General features: G+C 50.9%; 1 protein-coding gene across 2 annotated transcripts in view; it reads left to right on the top strand.

Moving 5' to 3' along the window:
* Window positions 1-8,949, top strand: part of LOC140387197 (uncharacterized) — a 92,372-nt gene extending 83,423 nt beyond the window's left edge. For both annotated transcript variants that reach the window (XM_072470177.1, XM_072470176.1), the window contains one exon: window positions 8,669-8,949. In XM_072470177.1, coding sequence (XP_072326278.1) covers window positions 8,669-8,786 — 118 coding nt within the window. In that variant the 3' untranslated portion in view covers window positions 8,787-8,949. The remainder of the gene's footprint in view (window positions 1-8,668) is intronic.
* Window positions 8,950-24,343: the final 15,394 nt, after the last annotated feature.

Genomic DNA, 24,343 nt, shown 5'->3' with positions numbered 1-24,343 from the left:
TCAGTACTGACCCTCTGACAGTGCGGCACTCCCTCAGTACTCACCCTCTGACAAGACAATGCAGCATTCCCTCTCAGTACTGACCCTCTGACAGTGCAGCACTCCCTCAGTACTGACCCTCTGACAGTGCAGCACTCCCTCAGTACTGACCCTCTGACAGTGCGGCACTCCCTCAGTACTCACCCTCTGACAGTGCAGCATTCCCTCTCAGTACTGACCCTCTGAGAGTGCAGCACTCCCTCAGTACTGACCCCCTGACAGTGCAGCATTCTCTCCGTACTCACCCTCTGACAGTGCAGCATTCCCTCTCAGTACTGACCCTCTGACAGTGCAGCACTCCATCAGTACTGACCCTCTGACAGTGCTGCATTCCCTCAGTACTCACCCCTGACAGTGCAGCATTCCCTCTCAGTACTGACCCTCTGACAGTGCAGCACTCCCTCAGTACTGACTCTCTGACAGTGCAGCACTCCCTCAGTACTGACCCTTTGACAGTGCAGCACACCCTCAGTACTGACCCTCTGGCAGTGCAGCACTCCCTCAGTACTGACCCTCTTACAGTGCAGTACTCCCTCAGTACTGATCCTCTGACAATGCTCACAAGAATAGAATAGATAGTTCAATAACTCTTCGGTGAGGCTGCCCCCTTCAACAGTGCAGCACTCCCTCAGTAGTGATCCTTCGACAGTGCAGCACTCCCTCAGTACTGACTCTCTGACAGTGCAGCACTCCCTCAGTACTGACCCTCTGACAGTGCAGCACTCCCTCAGTACTGACCCTCTGACAGTGCAGCACACCCTCAGTACTGACCCTCTGGCAGTGCAGCACTCCCTCAGTACTGACCCTCTGACAGTGCAGCACTCCCTCAGTACTGACCCTCTGACAGTGCAGTACTCCCTCAGTACTGACCCTCTGACAATGCAGCAGTCCCTCAGTACTGACCCTCTGACAGTGCGGCACTCACTCAGTACTCACCCTCTGACAAGAGAATGCAGCATTCCCTCTCAGTACTGGCCCTCTGACAGTGCGGCACTCCCTCAGTACTCACCCTCTGACAGTGCAGCATTCCCTCTCAGTACTGACCCTCTGAGAGTGCAGCACTCCCTCAGTACTGACCCTCTGACCTTGCAGCATTCTCTCAGTACTCACCCTCTGACAGTGCAGCATTCCCTCTCAGTACTGACCCTCTGACAGTGCAGCACTCCCTCAGTACTGACCCTCTGACAGTGCTGCATTCCCTCAGTACTCACCCTCTGACAGTGCAGCATTCCCTCTCAGTACTGACCCTCTGACAGTGCAGCACTCCCTCAGTACTGACCCTCTGACAGTGCAGTACTCCCTCAGTACTGACTCTCTGACAGTGCAGCACTCCCTCAGTACTGAGCCTCTGACTGTGCATCATTCCCTCAGTACTGACCCACGGACAGTGCAGCACTCCCTCAGTACTGACCCTCTGACAGTGCAGCTCTCCCTCAGTACTGACTCTCTGACAGTGCAGCACTCCCTCAGTACTGAGCCTCTGACAGTGCAGCACTCCCTCAGTACTGACTCTCTGACAGTGCAGCACTCCCTCAGTACTGACTCTCTGACAGTGCAGCACTCCCTCAATACTGAGCCTCTGACTGTGCATCATTCCCTCAGTACTGACCCTCCGACAGTGCGGCACTCCCTCAGTATTGACCCTCTGACAGTGCAGCTCTCCCTCAGTACTGACTCTCTGACAATGCAGCACTCCCTCAGTATTGACCCTCTGACAGTGCAGCTCTCCCTCAGTACTGACTCTCTGACAGTGCAGCACTCGCTCAGTATTGACCCTCTGACAGTCCAGCACTTCCTCAGTACTGACCCTCTGACAGTGCAGCACTCCCTCAGTACTGAACCTCTGACAGTGCAGCACTCCCTCAGTATTGACACTCTGACAGTGCAGCACTCCCTCAGTACTGGTGCTCTGACAGTGCAGCACTCCCTCAGTACTGACCCTCTGACAATGCAGCCCCCCTTCAATACTGACGCTCTGACAGTGCAGCACTCCCCAGTACTGACCCTCTGGCAGTTCAGCACTTCCTCGGTACTGACCCTCTGACAGTGCAGCACTCCCTCCGTACTGACCCTCTGACAGTGCAACACTCCCTCAGTACTGACCCTCTGACAGTATGGCGCTCCCTCAGTACTGATCCTCTGACAGTGCAGCACTCCCTCAGTACTGACCCTCTGACAGTGCAGAACTCCCTCAGTACTGACCCTCTGACAGTGCAGCACTCCCTCAGTACTGACTCTCTGACAGTGCAGCATTCTCTCCGTACTCACCCTCTGACAGTGCAGCATTCCCTCTCAGTACTGACCCTCTGACAGTGCAGCACTCCATCAGTACTGACCCTCTGACAGTGCTGCATTCCCTCAGTACTCACCCTCTGACAGTGCAGCATTCCCTCTCAGTACTGACCCTCTGACAGTGCAGCACTCCCTCAGTACTGACTCTCTGACAGTGCAGCACTCCCTCAGTACTGACTCTCTGACAGTGCATCACTCCCTCAGTACTGACCCTCTGACAGTGCAGCACTCCCTCGGTACAGACCCTCTGACAGTGCAGCACTCCCTCAGTACAGACCCTCTGACAGTGCAGCACTCCCTCAGTACTGACCCTCTCACAGTGCAGCACTCCCTCAGTACTGACCCTCTGACAGTGCAGCACTCCCTCAGTACAGACCCTCTGACAGTGCAGTACTCCCTCAGTACTGATCCTCTGACAATGCTCACGAGAATAGAATAGATAGTTCAATAACTCTTCGGTGAGGCTGCCCCCTTCAACAGTGCAGCACTCCCTCAGTACTGACCCTCTGACAGTGCAGCACACCCTCAGTACTGACCCTCTGGCAGTGCAGCACTCCCTCAGTACTGAGCCTCTGACAGTGCAGTACTCGCTCAGTACTGATCCTCTGACAATGCAGCAGTCCCTCAGTACTGACCCTCAGTCAGTGCAGCACACCCTCAGTACTGACCCTCTGGCAGTGCAGCACTCCCTCAGTACTGACCCTCTGACAGTTCAGTACTCCCTCATTACTGACCCTCTGACAATGCAGCAGTCCCTCTGTACTGACCCTCTGACAGTGCGGCACTCCCTCAGTACTCACCCTCTGACAGTGCAGCATTCCCTCTCAGTACTGACCCTCTGAGAGTGCAGCACTCCCTCAGTACTGACCCCCTGACAGTGCAGCATTCTCTCCGTACTCACCCTCTGACAGTGCAGCATTCCCTCTCAGTACTGACCCTCTGACAGTGCAGCACTCCATCAGTACTGACCCTCTGACAGTGCTGCATTCCCTCAGTACTCACCCTCTGACAGTGCAGCATTCCCTCTCAGTACTGACCCTCTGACAGTGCAGCACTCCCTCAGTACTGACTCTTTGACAATGCAGCACTCCCTCAGTACTGACCCTTTGACAGTGCAGCACACCCTCAGTACTGACCCTCTGGCAGTGCAGCACTCCCTCAGTACTGACCCTCTTACAGTGCAGTACTCCCTCAGTACTGATCCTCTGACAATGCTCACTAGAATAGAATAGATAGTTCAATAACTCTTCGGTGAGGCTGCCCCCTTCAACAGTGCAGCACTCCCTCAGTAGTGATCCTTCGACAGTGCAGCACTCCCTCAGTACTGACTCTCTGACAGTGCAGCACTCCCTCAGTACTGACCCTCTGACAGTGCAGCACTCCCTCAGTACTGACCCTCTGACAGTGCAGCACACCCTCAGTACTGACCCTCTGGCAGTGCAGTACTCCCTCAGTACTGACTCTCTGACAGTGCAGCACTCCCTCAGTACTGACCCTCTGACAGTGCAGTACTCCCTCAGTACTGACCCTCTGACAATGCAGCAGTCCCTCAGTACTGACCCTCTGACAGTGCGGCACTCCCTCAGTACTCACCCTCTGACAAGAGAATGCAGCATTCCCTCTCAGTACTGGCCCTCTGACAGTGCGGCACTCCCTCAGTACTCACCCTCTGACAGTGCAGCATTCTCTCAGTACTCACCCTCTGACAGTGCAGCATTCCCTCTCAGTACTGACCCTCTGACAGTGCAGCACTCCCTCAGTACTGACCCTCTGACAGTGCTGCATTCCCTCAGTACTCACCCTCTGACAGTGCAGCATTCCCTCTCAGTACTGACCCTCTGACAGTGCAGCACTCCCTCAGTACTGACCCTCTGACAGTGCAGTACTCCCTCAGTACTGACTCTCTGACAGTGCAGCACTCCCTCAGTACTGAGCCTCTGACTGTGCATCATTCCCTCAGTACTGACCCACGGACAGTGCAGCACTCCCTCAGTACTGACCCTCTGACAGTGCAGCTCTCCGTCAGTACTGACTCTCTGACAGTGCAGCACTCCCTCAGTACTGACCCTCTGACAGTGCAGCATTCCCTCTCAGTACTGACCCTCTGACAGTGCAGCACTCCCTCAGTACTGACTCTCTGACAGTGCAGCACTCCCTCAGTACTGACTCTCTGACAGTGCAGCACTCCCTCAATACTGAGCCTCTGACTGTGCATCATTCCCTCAGTACTGACCCTCCGACAGTGCGGCACTCCCTCAGTATTGACCCTCTGACAGTGCAGCTCTCCCTCAGTACTGACTCTCTGACAATGCAGCACTCCCTCAGTATTGACCCTCTGACAGTGCAGCTCTCCCTCAGTACTGGCTCTCTGACAGTGCAGCACTCGCTCAGTATTGACCCTCTGACAGTCCAGCACTTCCTCAGTACTGACCCTCTGACAGTGCAGCACTCCCTCAGTACTGAACCTCTGACAGTGCAGCACTCCCTCAGTATTGACACTCTGACAGTGCAGCACTCCCTCAGTACTGGTGCTCTGACAGTGCAGCACTCCCTCAGTACTGACCCTCTGACAATGCAGCCCCCCTTCAATACTGACGCTCTGACAGTGCAGCACTCCCCAGTACTGACCCTCTGGCAGTTCAGCACTTCCTCGGTACTGACCCTCTGACAGTGCAGCACTCCCTCCGTACTGACCCTCTGACAGTGCAACACTCCCTCAGTACTGACCCTCTGACAGTATGGCGCTCCCTCAGTACTGATCCTCTGACAGTGCAGCACTCCCTCAGTACTGACCCTCTGACAGTGCAGAACTCCCTCAGTACTGACCCTCTGACAGTGCAGCACTCCCTCAGTACTGACTCTCTGACAGTGCAGCATTCTCTCCGTACTCACCCTCTGACAGTGCAGCATTCCCTCTCAGTACTGACCCTCTGACAGTGCAGCACTCCATCAGTACTGACCCTCTGACAGTGCTGCATTCCCTCAGTACTCACCCTCTGACAGTGCAGCATTCCCTCTCAGTACTGACCCTCTGACAGTGCAGCACTCCCTCAGTACTGACTCTCTGACAGTGCAGCACTCCCTCAGTACTGACTCTCTGACAGTGCATCACTCCCTCAGTACTGACCCTCTGACAGTGCAGCACTCCCTCGGTACAGACCCTCTGACAGTGCAGCACTCCCTCAGTACAGACCCTCTGACAGTGCAGCACTCCCTCAGTACTGACCCTCTCACAGTGCAGCACTCCCTCAGTACTGACCCTCTGACAGTGCAGCACTCCCTCAGTACAGACCCTCTGACAGTGCAGTACTCCCTCAGTACTGATCCTCTGACAATGCTCACGAGAATAGAATAGATAGTTCAATAACTCTTCTGTGAGGCTGCCCCCTTCAACAGTGCAGCACTCCCTCAGTACTGACCCTCTGACAGTGCAGCACACCCTCAGTACTGACCCTCTGGCAGTGCAGCACTCCCTCAGTACTGACCCTCTGACAGTGCAGTACTCGCTCAGTACTGATCCTCTGACAATGCAGCAGTCCCTCAGTACTGACCCTCTGTCAGTGCAGCACACCCTCAGTACTGACCCTCTGGCAGTGCAGCACTCCCTCAGTACTGACCCTCTGACAGTGCAGTACTCCCTCATTACTGACCCTCTGACAATGCAGCAGTCCCTCTGTACTGACCCTCTGACAGTGCGGCACTCCCTCAGTACTCACCCTCTGACAGTGCAGCATTCCCTCTCAGTACTGACCCTCTGAGAGTGCAGCACTCCCTCAGTACTGACCCCCTGACAGTGCAGCATTCTCTCCGTACTCACCCTCTGACAGTGCAGCATTCCCTCTCAGTACTGACCCTCTGACAGTGCAGCACTCCATCAGTACTGACCCTCTGACAGTGCTGCATTCCCTCAGTACTCACCCTCTGACAGTGCAGCATTCCCTCTCAGTACTGACCCTCTGACAGTGCAGCACTCCCTCAGTACTGACTCTCTGACAGTGCAGCACTCCCTCAGTACTGACCCTTTGACAGTGCAGCACACCCTCAGTACTGACCCTCTGGCAGTGCAGCACTCCCTCAGTACTGACCCTCTTACAGTGCAGTACTCCCTCAGTACTGATCCTCTGACAATGCTCACGAGAATAGAATAGATAGTTCAATAACTCTTCGGTGAGGCTGCCCCCTTCAACAGTGCAGCACTCCCTCAGTAGTGATCCTTCGACAGTGCAGCACTCCCTCAGTACTGACTCTCTGACAGTGCAGCACTCCCTCAGTACTGACCCTCTGACAGTGCAGCACTCCCTCAGTACTGACCCTCTGACAGTGCAGCACACCCTCAGTACTGACCCTCTGGCAGTGCAGCACTCCCTCAGTACTGACTCTCTGACAGTGCAGCACTCCCTCAGTACTGACCCTCTGACAGTGCAGTACTCCCTCAGTACTGACCCTCTGACAATGCAGCAGTCCCTCAGTACTGACCCTCTGACAGTGCGGCACTCCCTCAGTACTCACCCTCTGACAAGAGAATGCAGCATTCCCTCTCAGTACTGGCCCTCTGACAGTGCGGCACTCCCTCAGTACTCACCCTCTGACAGTGCAGCATTCCCTCTCAGTACTGACCCTCTGAGAGTGCAGCACTCCCTCAGTACTGACCCTCTGACAGTGCAGCATTCTCTCAGTACTCACCCTCTGACAGTGCAGCATTCCCTCTCAGTACTGACCCTCTGACAGTGCAGCACTCCCTCAGTACTGACCCTCTGACAGTGCTGCATTCCCTCAGTACTCACCCTCTGACAGTGCAGCATTCCCTCTCAGTACTGACCCTCTGACAGTGCAGCACTCCCTCAGTACTGACCCTCTGACAGTGCAGTACTCCCTCAGTACTGACTCTCTGACAGTGCAGCACTCCCTCAGTACTGAGCCTCTGACTGTGCATCATTCCCTCAGTACTGACCCACGGACAGTGCAGCACTCCCTCAGTACTGACCCTCTGACAGTGCAGCTCTCCCTCAGTACTGACTCTCTGACAGTGCAGCACTCCCTCAGTACTGACCCTCTGACAGTGCAGCATTCCCTCTCAGTACTGACCCTCTGACAGTGCAGCACTCCCTCAGTACTGACTCTCTGACAGTGCAGCACTCCCTCAGTACTGACTCTCTGACAGTGCAGCACTCCCTCAATACTGAGCCTCTGACTGTGCATCATTCCCTCAGTACTGACCCTCCGACAGTGCGGCACTCCCTCAGTATTGACCCTCTGACAGTGCAGCTCTCCCTCAGTACTGACTCTCTGACAATGCAGCACTCCCTCAGTATTGACCCTCTGACAGTGCAGCTCTCCCTCAGTACTGACTCTCTGACAGTGCAGCACTCGCTCAGTATTGACCCTCTGACAGTCCAGCACTTCCTCAGTACTGACCCTCTGACAGTGCAGCACTCCCTCAGTACTGAACCTCTGACAGTGCAGCACTCCCTCAGTATTGACACTCTGACAGTGCAGCACTCCCTCAGTACTGGTGCTCTGACAGTGCAGCACTCCCTCAGTACTGACCCTCTGACAATGCAGCCCCCCTTCAATACTGACGCTCTGACAGTGCAGCACTCCCCAGTACTGACCCTCTGGCAGTTCAGCACTTCCTCGGTACTGACCCTCTGACAGTGCAGCACTCCCTCCGTACTGACCCTCTGACAGTGCAACACTCCCTCAGTACTGACCCTCTGACAGTATGGTGCTCCCTCAGTACTGATCCTCTGACAGTGCAGAACTCCCTCAGTACTGACCCTCTGACAGTGCAGCACTCCCTCAGTACTGACCCTCTGACAGTGCAGAACTCCCTCAGTACTGACCCTCTGACAGTGCAGAACTCCCTCAGTACTGACCCTCTGACAGTGCAGCACTCCCTCAGTACTGACCCTCTGACAGTGCGGCGCTCCCTCAGTACTGACCCTCTGACAGTGCAGAACTCCCTCAGTACTGACCCTCTGACAGTACAGCACTCCCTCAGTACTGACCCTCCGACAGTGCAGCACTCCCTCAGTACTGACCCTCTGACAGTGTGGCGCTCCCTCAGTACTGACCCTCTGACAATGTGGCGCTCCCTCAGTACTGACCCTCTGACAATGTGGCGCTCCCTCAGTACTGACCCTCTGACAGTGCAGCACTCCCTCAGTGCTGACCCTCTGACAATGTGGCGCTCCCTCAGTACTGACCCTCTGACAGTATGGCGCTTCCTCAGTGCTGACCGTCCGTAACTATATACACCCGCTGATTTGCAGTTTGAAGGGAGACTGCGAATTGAAAGTTCTAATGTTCTTGTTCCGCTGTCTTTCACATTTTGCAGCGTGGCTGTGCTGATCGTCATCCTGCTGTGGCTGAAACAGACCAGGGAGAACACAGCACGGTGCAACGTTGGATTCCGCTACCTCAAGGATGAGAAGGTGGTCCCCACGTACAGATAAGGTGGTGGCACAATGGCTACTTCCCAATCCCAGAACCGGAATCAGGAATATATCTGCTGGACTGAACGAGGCACTCCTTGCATATGGACGTGATCGGAAAAAAAAAACATTTCAAATAATGTAAAAAATCTTTAATTAAAAGACACAAACATGCGCACACACAAACAAGGAAGCAAATGCCAGCACTCGCCTGTTTATTGAGCCGCGCGGGCGGCAGGGCTGGGAGACACCATGCCGTTCGGGTCACTCGCTATCTGATGAGTTCAGGCCGAGGGTGGAATCACAATTAACGAGACCAGATGGGGGCAGCCCTGCCTTGCGCCATCTCCAGAACTCCCCAACGCATTTCTCAGACAACCAGCGACTTTTGTTTTGTTGCACGGCAGGGTGGCAGCTGTTGCCCATGTAGGAAATGCGCGTGCCTGATTTGCCCATGGCAGGATTCCGCAAACAGCCGCTTGCTCGGGTCCCAGATCCACCCTATGTTTTCCTTTTGGTGGTCAGTGGCGTGGGTTGAGGCATAAATATCAGACACGCGAACAGCCTCCTCCTCTTCCTGTGTAACAGGCTCGCGGGGGCTGAATAGGCATCCTCCTCTTCCTGTGTAACAGGCTCGAGGAGGCTGAATGGGCCTCCTCCTCTTCCTGTGTAACAGGCTCGAAGGGCTAAATGGGCCTCCTCCTGTTCCTGTGTAACAGGCTCGAGGGGGCTGAATGGGCCTCCTCCTGTTCCTGTGTAACAGGCTCGAGGGGGCTGAATGGGCCTCCTCCTGTTCCTGTGTAACAGGCTCGAGGGGGCTGAATGGGCCTCCTCCTGTTCCTGTGTAACAGGCTCGAGGGGGCAGAATGGGCCTCCTCCTGTTCCTGTGTAACAGGCTCGAGGGGGCAGAATGGGCCTCCTCCTGTTCCTGTGTGACAGGCTCGAGGGGGCTGAATGGGCCTCCTCCTTTTCCTGTGTAACAGGCTCGAGGGGGCAGAATGGGCCTCCTCCTGTTCCTGTGTAACAGGCTCGAGGGGGCAGAATGGGCCTCTTCCTGTTCCTGTGTAACAGGTTCGAAGGGGCTGAATGGGCCTCCTCCAGTTCCTGTGCAACAGGCTCAAGGGGCTAAATGGGCCTCCTCCTGTTCCTGTGTAACAGGCCCGATGGGTTGAATGGACCTGTTCCTGTGTAATAGGCTCGAGGGGGCTGAATGGGCCTCCTCCTGTTCCGGTGTAACAAGCTCGAGGGGGCTGAATGGGCCTCCTCCTGTTCCGGTGTAACAAGCTCGAGGGGGCTGAATGGGCCTCCTCTTATTCCTCTGTAACAGGCTCGAGGGGCTGAATGGGCCTTTTCCTGTGTAACTGGCTCAAGGGGCTGAATGGATTTCCTCCTGTTCCTGTGTAACAGGCTCGAGGGGGCTGAATGGGCCTCCTCCTGTTCCTGTGTGACAGGCTTGAGGGGGCAGAATGGGCCTCCCTGTTCCTGTGTAACAGATTCGAGGGGGCTAAATGGACCTCCTCCTGTTCCTGTGTAACAGGCTCGAGGGGGCAGAATGGGCCTCCTCCTGTTCCTGTGTAACAGGTTCGAGGGGGCTAAATGGGCCTCCTCCTGTTCCTGTGTAACAGGCCCGAAGGGTTGAATGGACCTGTTCCTGTGTAATAGGTTCGAGGGGCTGAATGGGCCTCCTCCTGTTCTTCTGTCACAGGTTCGAGGGACTGAATGAGCTTCCTACTGTTCCTCTGGAACAGTTTTGAGGGGCTGAATGAGCCTCTTCATGTTCTTGTGTAACAGGCTCGAGAGGACTAAATGGCCTCCTCCTGTTCTTGTGTAACAGGCTGAAGGGGGCTGAATAGCTTCCTCCTGTTGCACTCAGTGGAATGGGTTAAAGTGTGTCTGTTTCAATGCAAGGAGTGTCAGGAATAAGGGAGATGAACTTAGAGCATGGATCAGGACAAGGAACTATGATGTTGTCGCCATTACGGAGACATGGATTTCACAGGGGCAGGAATGGTTGTTAGATGTTCTGGGGTTTAGATGTTTTCAGAAAAATAGGGAGAGAGGTAAAAGAGGAGGGGGAGTAGCATTGTTAATTCGGGAGTGCACCACAGCTGCAGAAAAGGAGGTAGTTGAGGAGGGTTTGTCTACTGAGTCAGTATGAGTGGAAGTCAGAAACAAGAAAGGAGCAGCGACTTTATTGGGTGTTTTCTATAGACCCCCCCAATTGCAGCAGAGAGATAGAGGAACAGATTGGGTGGCAGATCTTGGAAAAGTGCTGAAGTAACAGAGGTGTTGTTCATGGGTGACTTCAACTTCCCTAATATTGACTGGAACCTCCTTAGTGCAAATGGTTTGGGTGGAGCAGATTTTGTCGGGTGTGTACAGGAAGGATTCCTGACTCAATATGTAGATAGGCCGACTAGTGGGGAGTGTAGAAATCTTTAATTTCTAGGATCTTAACCTGTCGAACTACGCCAAGTTTGGGGGAAGCTTAGTTGATGAATCAAAGTCCTGGCGCAATACGACAAGTTGTAAGATTTAATATTTCTCGACTATGCCAAGTTGTTGGATTCCTTGTATTATTCGACTGTGTAAAGTTGAAGGAATTTGTATTATTTCTACTATTCGGTTACCAGTAGCACTTTGCGAATACTGGGACTCAGCAGAAACTTCAGTTAAAACTTCTCAGGTGCCAAAAAGAATTGTTTTATTTGTAGTCGCTTGATTACAATTTGAAAGTCATTTAAAAGGCAATTCGTAGACAATTCGAAGCTTTCAGAGAATTACAGACATTATCTTTCTTTGCTTAGGCAGACAGCTCGAAAGTAACTTTTAAAAGGTCAAAGTCTGGCAATGAAACATGAAGAGAGAGAGAGAGAGCTAATCTTCAGCTAAACTCAAACCCAAAGTCAAAAGTGCACTTCATCACTGACACAGACTGACAGAACCCCCAAAAGACAAAACCTAAAACTAACAGAAAGACTATTAAGGACAAAACTGACTAAACTAACAGAAAGACAACACAACACCAAGACACTACAGAAAGACTCACTGACAGAATCAAAGACAGAAATTAAGGACAGACAACACTAAAGACAACACCAAAATGGCGGGCGGAAACCTTTCAGTTATACACTTTCATATCTGTCTTAAGTCATCTAATCACACCCCAATATAATCCTAATTGGTTTGGGTTAGACTCAAACACATTTGATTTGATGGCAAGCCGTCCATCTTCAATGTGCAACATCAGCTTTTTAATTGTTTCATGTCTACATGTTATGGAATGTGATATTCTGCTAATCTTTACCAGCAATAGACTGGTTTTAAGCGAGCTTAGCTGTTATCTGCATTGTGGACAATGGTGCCTTCATGTTGCTATGGTATTCAGTCCTTGTCCTTGACAATTAGCACAAGCAGTGTCAAATTGTTTTGCAACTGTGCTGTTATAACCTATGATGGAATTTTATGCTGTTTCATGTATCATGTTGAAGTCCTGAATTTATGTGTGCTAAAATTCTCATTTTTAAAATGAGTATTTAAACAGCTATCTTTTACCTATACTAGTTGTACTCGAAATACCTGGCTTCTACAGGGAGGCCATATTGGACTTGGTGCTCGGCACAAACCAGGCCAAGTTTCAGATGTCTCGGTGGGAGAGAATTTCGGTGACAGTGGCCACAACTCCTTGACCTTTGCCACAGCCATGGAGAGGGATAAGAACACACAGTATGGGAAGGTATTTAATTGGGGGAGGGGAAATTATACTGCTATTAGACAGGAGCTGAGTAGCAGAAAGTGGGAACAATTGTTCTTGGGGAAATGCACAACAGTAATGTGGGGATTGTTTAAGGAGCACTTGCTGCGAGTGCTGAATAGTTTTGTCCCACTGAGACGAGGAAGGAATGGTAAGGCGAAGGAGCCTTGGATGACAAACGAAGCGGAGCTTCTAGTCAAGAGGAAGAAGGAAGCTTGTGTAAGGTTGAGGAAGCAAGGATTTGACTTGGCTCTAGACGGTTACAAGGTAGCCAGGACGGAACTCAAAAATGTACTGAGGAGAGCTAGAAAGGGGCATGAAAAAGCCCTGGCGGGAAGGATTAGGGAAAACACAAGCCGTTCTACACTGATGTGAGAAATAAGAGGATGATCAGAGTGAGAGTAGGGCCGATCAGGGATAGTGGAGGTGTTGCACTATTTATTTATCTCGGTGAACCACAAGCCTTTCCCTCATATTGATCAAATGACCACACAACCAGTTAGTTAGTTCAAAAGATGGGTTATTTACATACACAAGAGTTATCTCAACATGCAAACACAATATCTACTAAGAGTTAAACTACACCTATCAGCTACAATAACCTATACTTAACTTCAGGGCGACCGGCACTGTGCAAATGGAGAAAGGCCTTTTTCTGGATTTCACTTGGCTGGTTCGAAGAAAGTGGCTCTGTCTCTGCTGGGCTCATCCATAAGGTAGCGATCGTTGGTCTTGTACTTAGCTGGTTGGTCCTGCTGCAATTGGGTAGGCACAGGCCGCATCCAAGAGAGACAGGACACATGGCTGCGCTCTCTCTTATCTCCCTGGGATTTCGCACTCTTTGGGGCGGTCCTTAACCTTGGACCCAATAGTTCAACAGGGCTCTGATCACTCTCTTCCATTTCGGCCAATAAAGGGGCAGGTGCCTTGGTAGCTGGGCGGGTCCTTAGCAGTCATTGACCTTGGCAGTTGTGCTTTCTGAGTAAGGGGAGTGGCACCGATCAGTCTGTGGCTGTACCGATTGCTTGATTGGAGTTCTTTTGTCCTGGGAAAATGGGTCATTGAAATGTAAACGAGCGGGGGTTTCGGTCAGGTCTGGTTACCTGTGTTTTAGATACACATAGGCGGTGTATCTGTCGGAGTCCTGGGTTGACCATAATTCCCATGGTCCTTTGCAGGTGGCCATCTTAGATGGCTACATTCCGTCCTTTTGATCCTGAACGCGAAGCGTGGTGGAACACACTATTGATCCCTGTTCATCCTTGGTGGAGCGGTCACCCTTGGTCAAGGCAAGGTTCTACTCTACTCTCTATCTTATGGTCTGGGACATTTACTTAATATTCCATTAATACATTCATAAATTAATTCATCTTTAACGGTTACTATAATTTAGGTCACTATTACATTTAATTTATCCGCACAGTTGATCTCTACCTAACGCTATCTAAGCTACTCTCATGCTGCTGGTGAATATCAAAGAACTTATATTCAGTACAAAATTTAAAACAGCAGCATCACATTTCTACTTAATCCTAATAAAGTTAAAGAGGAACATGGTTTATTTTTAGCAGCGATTGTTGCATGAGTTCAATTTTGTAGAATTCCAAAGGGGGCTCGGACTGTATATTTCGGGGAGCGGGAGGCTTTTGCTCGCCATTTACGGAGTCGGAGTGTCTGAATGACACTGTAGATTATTGCAATTACTAGAAGGGCCTCGAGTATGTATGAAAGGGGGTTCCATTTGGCAATGTTTTCGTACCAGGTGTGGGTTTCGATGTCTGTCTTTATGTGTGTTGCAGTGTCCAGGCTGGCGGTGGCCTGTTGGGTGATAGTGTTCGGGGCTGGTGTGGGGTTTGTAACAAAAGTCCATTGCCCACGCGCAGTTGCAGAAGTCCAGCGATGATCCAAACGCATGTCAACAGTCCTTGCTTCATCCTGTGTTGTCTGTTTTCTGTGTAACCCTGGGGATGCAAGCATAGTATCTGTTATTATCTTTGGTTAAGATCTTGTTTTATTAGTCGTTCTCTCCTTTCTCCAATTACCCGTTATGATTGTCACCATGTGTGACTCCCTCATTTTCTTTTTTTTTTTTAATACAATTTTGGAGAGACAAGAAATGCAAATTTTTGAAGTACAGAGACTCTCGCAGCTTGTGGTCGATGCAGGGAGTGATCGGACAATTCCTTCAACCAGTCTTTTCTTTACTTGCAACCAGTGGTGGTTGAGGCTTATCTTAACCAGCCGAATTTCAGGGCGGCCAGTTTTATAGATTTTCTTCCCAGGGCTCAGAGGTAGTTCGTGTGCAGCAGCGTGTATGTATAGCAGCAGTGAACAGCAACCAATTGTGTCATATGTGTGAATAGCATGTGGGGAATGACCAGGGGATCGCGGGAGGTAAAGGAAAGAAGAGGTGAGCGTACGGAACGTGGCAAAATACATTCTTTATACCACAACCAAAGGGAGAGTAGAGGAGGTGAAACTAAGGCCTGCCAAAGGCGACGTAGAATGTAGCGAACCATTCCAGAGTGTATGAAGTGACGGGAACATGAGGTGCGTGTGGATCGCTGCAAGAGAAGAATAGGTAGAATCCCCGGGTAGGGCGGGGGTTAGTGCCATTACTCCACTACCCGAGCTTAACTGACCGGATGAATTTGGGGTCCTCAGGTAGGGCGGGGATCAGTGCCGTGATTCCCTACCTGGATGAACGGGAAGAGTTTGTAGTCATGTGGAAACCTGTCATAAAGACTGGGAGAACAGTGATCTGTTTCTCAACAAACGTGTGCCTTTAACTGACATTGGGTATCTTACCCTCGAATCAGAAGAGTAATTTTGTGTCGGGCGACATGAATTAAAACCATGTAGTAGAAGAAGAAGGAAAAAGGCGGGCAGGCTCCATCAGAACTTTGGACACCTTAATACTTAGGCGGTGTCTCTTTCTCATCATCTGGACACCTCCGGGTTCTGTACCAAACAGTTTTGTGAAAGTATTACCGAAACAAGACTCAGTATCTGAATCATCACCATCTCCCGGTTGCCAGACTCGTGTCTGCCGTTTCTGTGCCTTGGCCGCGTGGGCCGTCGGATGGTCCGAATCGTTATGCCTTGCCAGTCTGCAAGAGCTGTCACGGTGCCAAAGAGGGGCTTGTTTGTTGTGAGGCATAGGGGCGGTGGGAGTGGAGGGCAAGTTACTGTGGTCGGGCGGTGGATATGGCGGTGGCTGGGGGAGGGCATATAGGGGGTCAAAGATATCTAAGTCATGGTTCCAGGGGCTGGGCTGACTGGTGGCAGAGAGATCGCGCCAGTGTTTAGGGATTGTAATCAAATTCGGGGAGGCTCTCGCTGTCGTCGGAGCCAAGTGCAAGGTGAAAGTCTGTACCTGTGGGTGGAGACAAGTTTGGATCTGTGGGCGTAGACAAGGGATAAATGCCGGCATGGCTGGGGGAGGGTTGCCGTAGGGGTTGGACTAGGTTGTCGATGGGCAGGGCTTATCACCTCCTATTGCCAGAGAGATGTGGTGGGAGTGGCTACATTGTGATCCGTAGACTTTGAGTTGGGTGATGTGGAACCAACCAGTTTTACCATTGGGATACGTTATCTTGTACATGGAGGGGCTCACTTTGTCTGAAATGGAGTAGGGTCCTGCAAATTTGAGGGAGAGGAAAGAACTGGGGTTGTAAAGTGAAATCATTACTTGCTGACCGACCGAGTACTCTACGGGATGGTCGGTTTTGTCAAAGCAGGCTTTACTCTGCTTCTTTCTAGCGCCTAATCGGACAGCTGCAGCGAGTTGTGCCGCTTTAATGTTATCTGTAACCTGTTGGACTGCTTTTTCGTGGGTGAGGGCGGTTACTGTAGGGCTTGCCAGATCGAGACCTAATAAATATTCAATACCCTTCATGGGACGTCCGGTCATGAGAGTGTGGGGGGTGAAACCTGTGGAACTGGAAACGGTGTTCCGAATAAACATGAGAGCAAATGGGAGAACTGTGTCCCACGTGGTATTGTTCTGTTGCACCATCTTCCTAATGGTCGCTTTTAAAGTTCGATTAATTCTCTCGACAATGCCACTGGATTGGGGGTGATATGCTATATGGAATTTCTGCCTGATTCCAAAAATTGTTAAAACATTTTGCATGACTCTGCCGGTGAATTGGGAACCTTGTTCTGACTCAATGCTGCTGGGAGACCCCAGCGTGTGAATATCTGTTCTGTCAAAACCTTAGCGGTGGCCTTTGCTGTGTTTGTCCATGAGGGAAATGCTTCTACCCATTTAGTAAAGGTGTTGATTAAAACCTGCACGTACTTGAAACCATTTCTGCAAGGGGGAAGGGGACCAATGTAATCGATTTGCAAATTTGTCCAAGGGCCATTCACAGGTCGGGTGTGATGTAATTGTCCTTTGAGTAACGTTCAGGATTGTTCTGAGCACAGATAAGGCAATTCTCGACATAATGGGTTACCTCGCTTTTTAAATCGGGCCACCAACACAAAGGTCTTAAAAGGGCAATGGTATTGTCTATCCCCTGATGTCCGTGTCAGTCATGAAACTGGTAAATGAGGTGGTTTCTGTCCTGGGCGGGGACCACATAAATTCCGTTTTTTAAAACAATGCCGTCCTGCACAGTCAGTGCATCCTTCCATTTATCATTGGGGGCTGGGAAGGTGTCGTCTAAAACCTGTTTGAGGGTGTTGTCTGCTTTTTGGGATTGAGATAGATCCTCAACATTGGTCTGGGAAACTGGGACTGAGTGTATCGATTCGCTTTCGGGTGGCTGCCAGAAGTGACCATGGCGTGATCCTGCTTTGGCGAAGGCGTTTGCCTTTACATTACCGGGTGGAGAGGAGCGATGATGGCTTCTTACTTCAATGATACCGTATGTGCGATCTGAGGCTGTCTTAAGAATGCACTTTAACAACAGTGCAGAGGGTAGGGGTTTTCTATCGGCTGAAACAAAACCTCGAGATTACCACAGGGGCAGGAATCCTGTTAAACTGTTGCACACATACAGGGTGTCCGAGTGTCTGTCTGTGGGGGTTGGAAAAGAGATGGGGTGCTGAATTACATAGGCTATGGCTGCGAGTTCTGCTGCTTGTGAACCATGGTGGCCAGACAATTTTAAAGAGATCTCTTCTAGGGGGCGTCCCTGCGCGTCTTCCACATACATTCCACAACCAGTCATTCTAACTCCATTTTCAATTGTGGAAGAACTGTCTACATAAATTTTTTAAGTATCCCCTGTGGTTTGGGAATCCTGTGTCTTACTGCCTGCTCATGGGTGTAGTGACTTTGGGATAAAGGGTCCTGTGTGGTGTTGGGCTGCTATGATCTGGCATTCATGTGGGGTCCCTGCATATTGGAGATTATCGGCCAGAAATGTGTGGGTTTTGGTGCGGTTTACCGTAATGTCCCTGCTTTGTAATAGTAGTGGCCAGCGAGCTGCTCTGATTTGGCTGACTGAACCATCCTTTAATGTACCGTTGAGTAATAGTTGCGTGGGGGTGTGCTCGGTCAAGATCGTGACTGAGTCCTGTGATATACGCAAAGTACTGTACTGCCCAAACGACTGCAAGCAAATGCCGTTCGCAGGCTGAGAATCCTTGTTCTACGGGGTCTAATATCTTGAGGCATAGGCTACGGGTCCTAGGTGATCGTGTCGTTCTTGCAGGAGCACTGCTGACAGGGTTCAGTCAGTGGTTGCTACTTCTATGGCATCGGGCAAGTCTGGGTCTGGAACTTGTAAAGCGGGGGCTGTGCCTAGGGCGCGTTTTAAATCGTCAATGGCGTCTGTGTGCTGCGGAAGCCATTCCCATGGGGCGTTCTTTTTAAGGAGCTCTGAGAGTGGGGCTGTTTTGGTGGCAAAACCATCTATATAATTTCTGCAATATCCTACCAAACCTAGGAATGACCGGAGTGCAGTGACATTTTGGGGCAGGGGAAATTGAAAGATGGACTTGATCCGTTTTTGCTCAATTTCTCTCTTCCTAAATGAAGAACTTTTTCCTTTAAAATCTGGGCCATTTTGGGGTTTACCTGACATCCGCTTAATTGCAGTAGGCCTAGTAATTCAGATAAGAGCTCTACGTGTTCCTCTTTTGTGTCCTTATGCAAGAGAAGATCGTCTACATATTGTATTAAGCATTCGGTCAGGGAAATTTAGAAAGTCCGTTGGCCAATTGTCGGTGGAAAATGGAGGGGGAGTTATGGAATCCTTGTGGGAGGCATGTCCACGTGAAACGTAAATACAAATTTATACTGGCAGGCCCTGTCTAACGGGATGGACCAAAAGCCATTGCTTATGTCCAGCACTGTGAAATACTTTGCCTGCACTCCCTGTTTGAGCATGGTCACAGGACTCGTGGCAACAATGGGGGCTGCTGAAGGGGTTACCTTATTAAGTTCTCGGTAGTCGATCGTTAGTCACCAGCAGCTTTGCAACAGCCAGAAGCAGGGCTATGATGCACATGCCACTGATCTGGATGTGCTATCCCCAGCAGACACCGTCAGGATCAAGATACCAGATGGTGGGTGGTCTGCTCCGGCTGTCGTTGTTCGATAGGCAGCGCCCAGATCCTATGTCATACGTATGGCTGATGGCTCCATTGTGCGAAGGAATCGATGGGCACTGCAAAAAGTTGCTTGCCCACAACCACTTTCCCCTCCATTTCCACATGTTGAATTGCCACCTCCAGACACCTCGAACCACGAGGCCACCAGTTGTGCCTCCCATTCGCCTGTCAAGACACCGTCATCCCCTCCACCACCGCCGGCGGTCGACGAGGATCAGACGCAAGCCTCAGAGACTGGACTCATGAGAACTTGTTTTGATTGTTCTGTTCTGTATTCCTCAGTCAGTCACATTAGACAGACACATTCACATGTATATATCTACAACAACAAAAAAGGGGGGGAGATGTCATGATATGCAAACATGCAACCAATAAACATTCAGAATAGGACACAACCAATGGGCAGTCAGGACACACAGATGTGGCATCACCACAAGGGGGCATGACATAACACTGTAAAAGGGATGAGGCACTCACACCCTGCCTCTTTCCACAGACAGACATCTAGAGAGTTAGACAGGGTTGATCAGCAGCATCGCACCCCAGCACGTGGCTTAGAGCAAGCTGCTACAGTTAGACTGAGTTACTACAGTTAGATTGGCAGAGAGTCAAACTCATTTGGGAACTGTGTTCAATAAACACGTTGAACTCATTTCTGAGTCTGGAGCATCCTTTAGTTAAGACTGCATCAAGTAGCAGCCTGTGTTATCCGAAGCAGCATAACACAACAATAGGTTTGAGAGCGGCTGAATGGGCCTCCTCCTGTTCCTGTGTAACAGGTTCGAGGGACTGAAAGGGCTTCCTCCTGTTCCTGTGCAACAGGCTGAAGGGGGCTGAATGGCTTCCTCCTGTAGCTTTGTAACAGGCTCGAGGGGCTAAATGGCCTCCCCCTGTTGCTTTGGAAAAGGCTCGAAGAAGCTGAATGTATCGCCTCCCGTTGCTTCGTAACAGGCTCGAGGAGGCTGAATGTGCCTTCTGTTCCTGTGTAACAAACTCATGGGGCTGAATGTGCCTCCTGTTCCTGTATAACAGGCTCAAGGGGTTGAATGGGCTTCCTCTTGTTCCTGTGCAGCAGACTCGAGCGGGCTGAATGGGCTATTCCTTTGCAACGGCTCGAGGGGGGTTTAATAAGCCCCCTCCTGTTCCTGTGTAACAGATTGGAGGGGCTGAATGGGCCTCCTCCTGTTTCTGTGTAACAGGTTGTGAGGGTCTGAATGGGCCTCCCCCTGTTCCTGTGTAATAGGTTCGAGAGCGGCTGAATGGGCCTCCTCCTGTTCCTGTGTAACTGGCTCGAGGGGGTTGAATGGGCCTCCTCCTGTTCCTGTGTAACTGGCTCGAGGGGGTTGAATGGGCCTCCTCCTGTTCCTGTGTAACAGGCTCGAGGGGGCTGAATGGACCTCCCCCTGTTCCTGTGTAACTGGCTCGAGGGGGTTGAATGGGCCTCCTCCTGCTCCTGTGTAACAGGCTCAAAGGGGCTGAATGGGCCCACTCCTGTTCATAGAAACATAGAAAATAGATGCAGGAGTAGGCCATTCGGCCCTTTGAGCCTGCACTACCATTCACTATGATCATGACTGATCATGCAAATTCAGTATCCCACCCCAGCTTTCTCTCTATACCCCTTGATCCTTTTAGCCGCGAGGGCCATGTCCAGCTCCCTCTTGAATATACACAACAAACTGGTCCCTACATATTTCTGTGGTCGAGAATTCCAGAAGTTCACAATTAAATGAGAGAAGAAATATTTCTTCATCTCAGTCCTGAATGGCTTACCCCTTATTCTTCGGCTGTGACCCCTAGATCTGGATGGCCCCAACATGGAGAACATTCTTCCCGCACCTAGCCTGTCCAGTTCCATCAGGATTTCTATGAGATCCCCTCTCATTCCTCTAAACTCCAGTGAGTACAAGCCCAGTCGATCCAGTCTTCATATGTCAGCCCTGCCATCCTGGGAATTAGTCTGGTGGTCCTTCGCTGGACACCCTCAATAGCAAGAATGTCCTTCTTCAAACTAGGAGACCAAAATTGCACACAATGCTCAAGGTGTGGCCTCACAAGGTACTGTACAACTGCAGTAAGACATCCCTACTCCTATATTCAAATCCTCTTGCTATGAAGGCCAGCATGCCAATAGATTTCCTCACCACCTGCTGTCCCTGCATGCCAGCCTTCAGTGACTGTTCCACCATCACACCCAGGTCTCGTTGCACTTCCCCTTTTCCTAAACTGCCACCATTCAGATACTAATCTGCCTTCCTGTTTTTGCCACCGAAGTGGATAACCTCACATTTACCCACACTATATTGCATTTGCCAAGTATTTGCCCACTCAGCCAGCCTATCCAAGTCACCCTGCAGCCTCTTTGCATCCTCCTCACAGCATGCACTGCCACTCGAGAGCGGCTGAATGGGCCTCCTCCTGTTCCTCGGTTTGGCTGAGGAGTTGGCTTGTGATGTAAATGAATCAACCACAATAGGGAAACAGGAAGCAGCATGTTCGAACAAAGCCCTGTATTTTCTTATTTGTCATTCCCAGAGCTAATTAAAGGATTTTTCGAATGCAAAAGCGATTCCCCTCAGTCAACACTTCAAAGTAAAATGGAAAACAGATGGAACAGTTTTTAAATAATTAATCCCTTGCTGAGAAAACACACTTTGATTTCACAGCCTGAATTAAGCTTGTGGTAAATTACAAAGTACGGAGTCTTACAACACCAGGTTAAAGTCCAACAGGTTTGTTTCGATGTCACTAGCTTTCAGAGCGCTGCTCCTTCCTCAGGTGAATGAAGATGTATGTTCCAGAAACATATATATAGACAAATTCAAAGATGCCAGACAATACTTGGAATGCGAGCATTAGCAGGTGATTAAATCTTTACAGATCCAGAGATGGGGTAACCCCAGGTTAAAGAGGTGTGAATTGTGTCAAGCCAGGACAGTCGGTAGGATTTCGCAGGCCAGATGGTGGGGGATGAATGTAATGCGACATGAATCCCAGGTCCCGGTTGAGGCAGCACTCATGTGTGCGGAACTTGGCTATAAGCATCTGCTCGACGATTCTGCGTTATCGCGCGTCCTGAAGGCCGCCTTGGAGAACGCTTACCCGGAGATCAGAGGCGGAATGCCCTTGACTGCTGAAGTGTTCCCCGACTGGAAGGGAACATTCCTGCCTGGTGATTGTCGCGCGATGTCCGTTCATTCGTTGTCGCAGCGTCTGCATGGTCTCGCCAATGTACCACGTTTCGGGACATCCTTTCCTGCAGCGTATGAGGTAGACAACGTTGGCCGAGTCGCACGAGTATGTACCGCGTACCTGGTGGGTGGTGTTCTCACGTGTAATGGTGGTATCCATGTTGATGATCTGGCACGTCTTGCGGAGATTGCCATGGCAGGGTTGTGTGGTGTCGTGGTCAATGTTCTGAAGGTTGGGTAGTTTGCTGCAAACAATGGTTTGTTTGAGGTTGCGCGGTTGTTTGAAGGCAAGTAGTGCCTTGAAGGTTTAGCTGAGGAGTTGGCTTGAAGGCAAGGGGGTGTGGGGATGATCTTGGCAAGATGTTCATCTTCATCAATGACGTGTTGAAGGCTGTGAAGAAGATGTCGTAGTTTCTCCGCTCCGGGGAGAATTACAAAAGATTCACAAAATTTATCAAATAGAGACCAAGAGAGACAGGAAAACATCCAACGTAGTATAATTTGTGTCCTGTAGAGGAACCTTACTCTGAACCTAAACCCGTACTATGCCTGTCCTGGGAGTGCTGAATGGGGACAGTGTAGAGGGAGCTTTACTCTGTATCTAACCCTGCGCTGTCTCTGTCCTGGGAGTGTTTGATGGGGACAGCGTAGAGGGAGCTTTACTCTATCTAACACCGTGCTGTACCTGTCCTGGGAGTGTTTGATGGGGACAGCGCTGAGGGAGCTTTACTCTGTATCTATTCCCTGCTGTACCTGTCCTGGGAGTGTTTGATGGGGACAGCGTAGAGGGAGCTTTACTCTGTATCTATCCCCGTGCTGTAACTGTCCTGGGAGTGTTTGATGGGGATAGTGTAGAGGGAGTTTTACTCTGTAACTAATCCCAAGCTGTCCCTGTCCTGGGAGTGTTTAATGAGGACAGTGTTGAGGGAGCTTTGGGTGGCACAGCAGTTAACACTGCTGCCTCACAACACCAGGCACACTAGCTCGATTCCAACTTCAGGTAACTGTCTGTGTGGAGTTTGCACTTACTCCCTGAGTCTGCGTGGGTTTCCTCCAGGTGCTCCGGTTTCCTCCCACAATCCAAAGATGTGCTAGTCAGGTTAATTGGCCATGCTAAATTGCCGCTTAGGCTGGGATTACATGGCGGGGGATTGGGCCTTGGTAGGGTGATCTTCTGAAGAGTCGGTGCAGACTCGATGGGCCGAATGGCCTCCTTCTGCACTGTAGTGCACAGGAAAGAGCTCTTTCTACCCGATACTGGGTGGAATTTTGATGAAAAGGCGGAAGTGAAGATTGGAGGAGTAATTTCCCCCGAGAGTGGTATGTCCACTGGTTACCAAACCCGGTAGAAGACGGTGAGAGACCTGGCCAAATGTTAGAGAAAAAATGTGCTGCAGCAGCTAGTTTAAGGCTGGTTGCGGTGGAGGGGCTGGTGAAAGTTGGAAGGCCCCAGATTGAGCAGTTGATGACTTTTATCAAGGAGGAGTTCTGCCAGCAGAGGAAGGAGATGCGGGAGGACCACTCGAAGGCCATCGAGGGAGCTGTGGCACCTCTGAAGAGTTCTTTGGAACGGGTGGAAAAGTGTTTGGAGGTGCAGTGGTCACAAATTTGGGAGATTGAAGGAGTGATTTCGGACCACAGTGATCGTGTGGTGGCTCTGGAGGTGGAGGTGGGGCTGCTAGGGGACCTGTGTAAAACGTTGAGGGCAAAGGTGGAGGGGCAGGAGAATACCTCGAGAAGGCAGTGGGCCTGCCTGAAGGAGTGAGTGCCACGTGGTACGTCTCGAAGATGCTGGCGGGGCTGGTGGCAGAAGTAGTGCTAGATAAGGCGTCTGAAATGGACCAAGCGGATAGGTCCCCGAGATAGAAGCCTAGTGCTGGGGAGCCGCCACAGGCTGTGATTGTGAGATTCCACAAATTTGTGAAGAAAGAGAAGATTTTGCTTTGGGTCAGGGAGAAGCATACCTGCGACTTGGAGGGGAATGAGGTCTGAATTTTTCAGGACATTGGAGCCGAGTTGGCAAAGCAGTGGGCAGGGTTAGATCATAGAATTATAGAATTAGCAGT

Source organism: Scyliorhinus torazame, chromosome 12 (genome assembly GCF_047496885.1).
Source record: "Scyliorhinus torazame isolate Kashiwa2021f chromosome 12, sScyTor2.1, whole genome shotgun sequence".
Classification (NCBI taxonomy): Eukaryota; Metazoa; Chordata; class Chondrichthyes; order Carcharhiniformes; family Scyliorhinidae; genus Scyliorhinus; species Scyliorhinus torazame.
The sequence above is the reverse complement of the archived record's forward strand: the minus strand, read 5'-3'. Positions and strand labels throughout refer to the sequence as shown.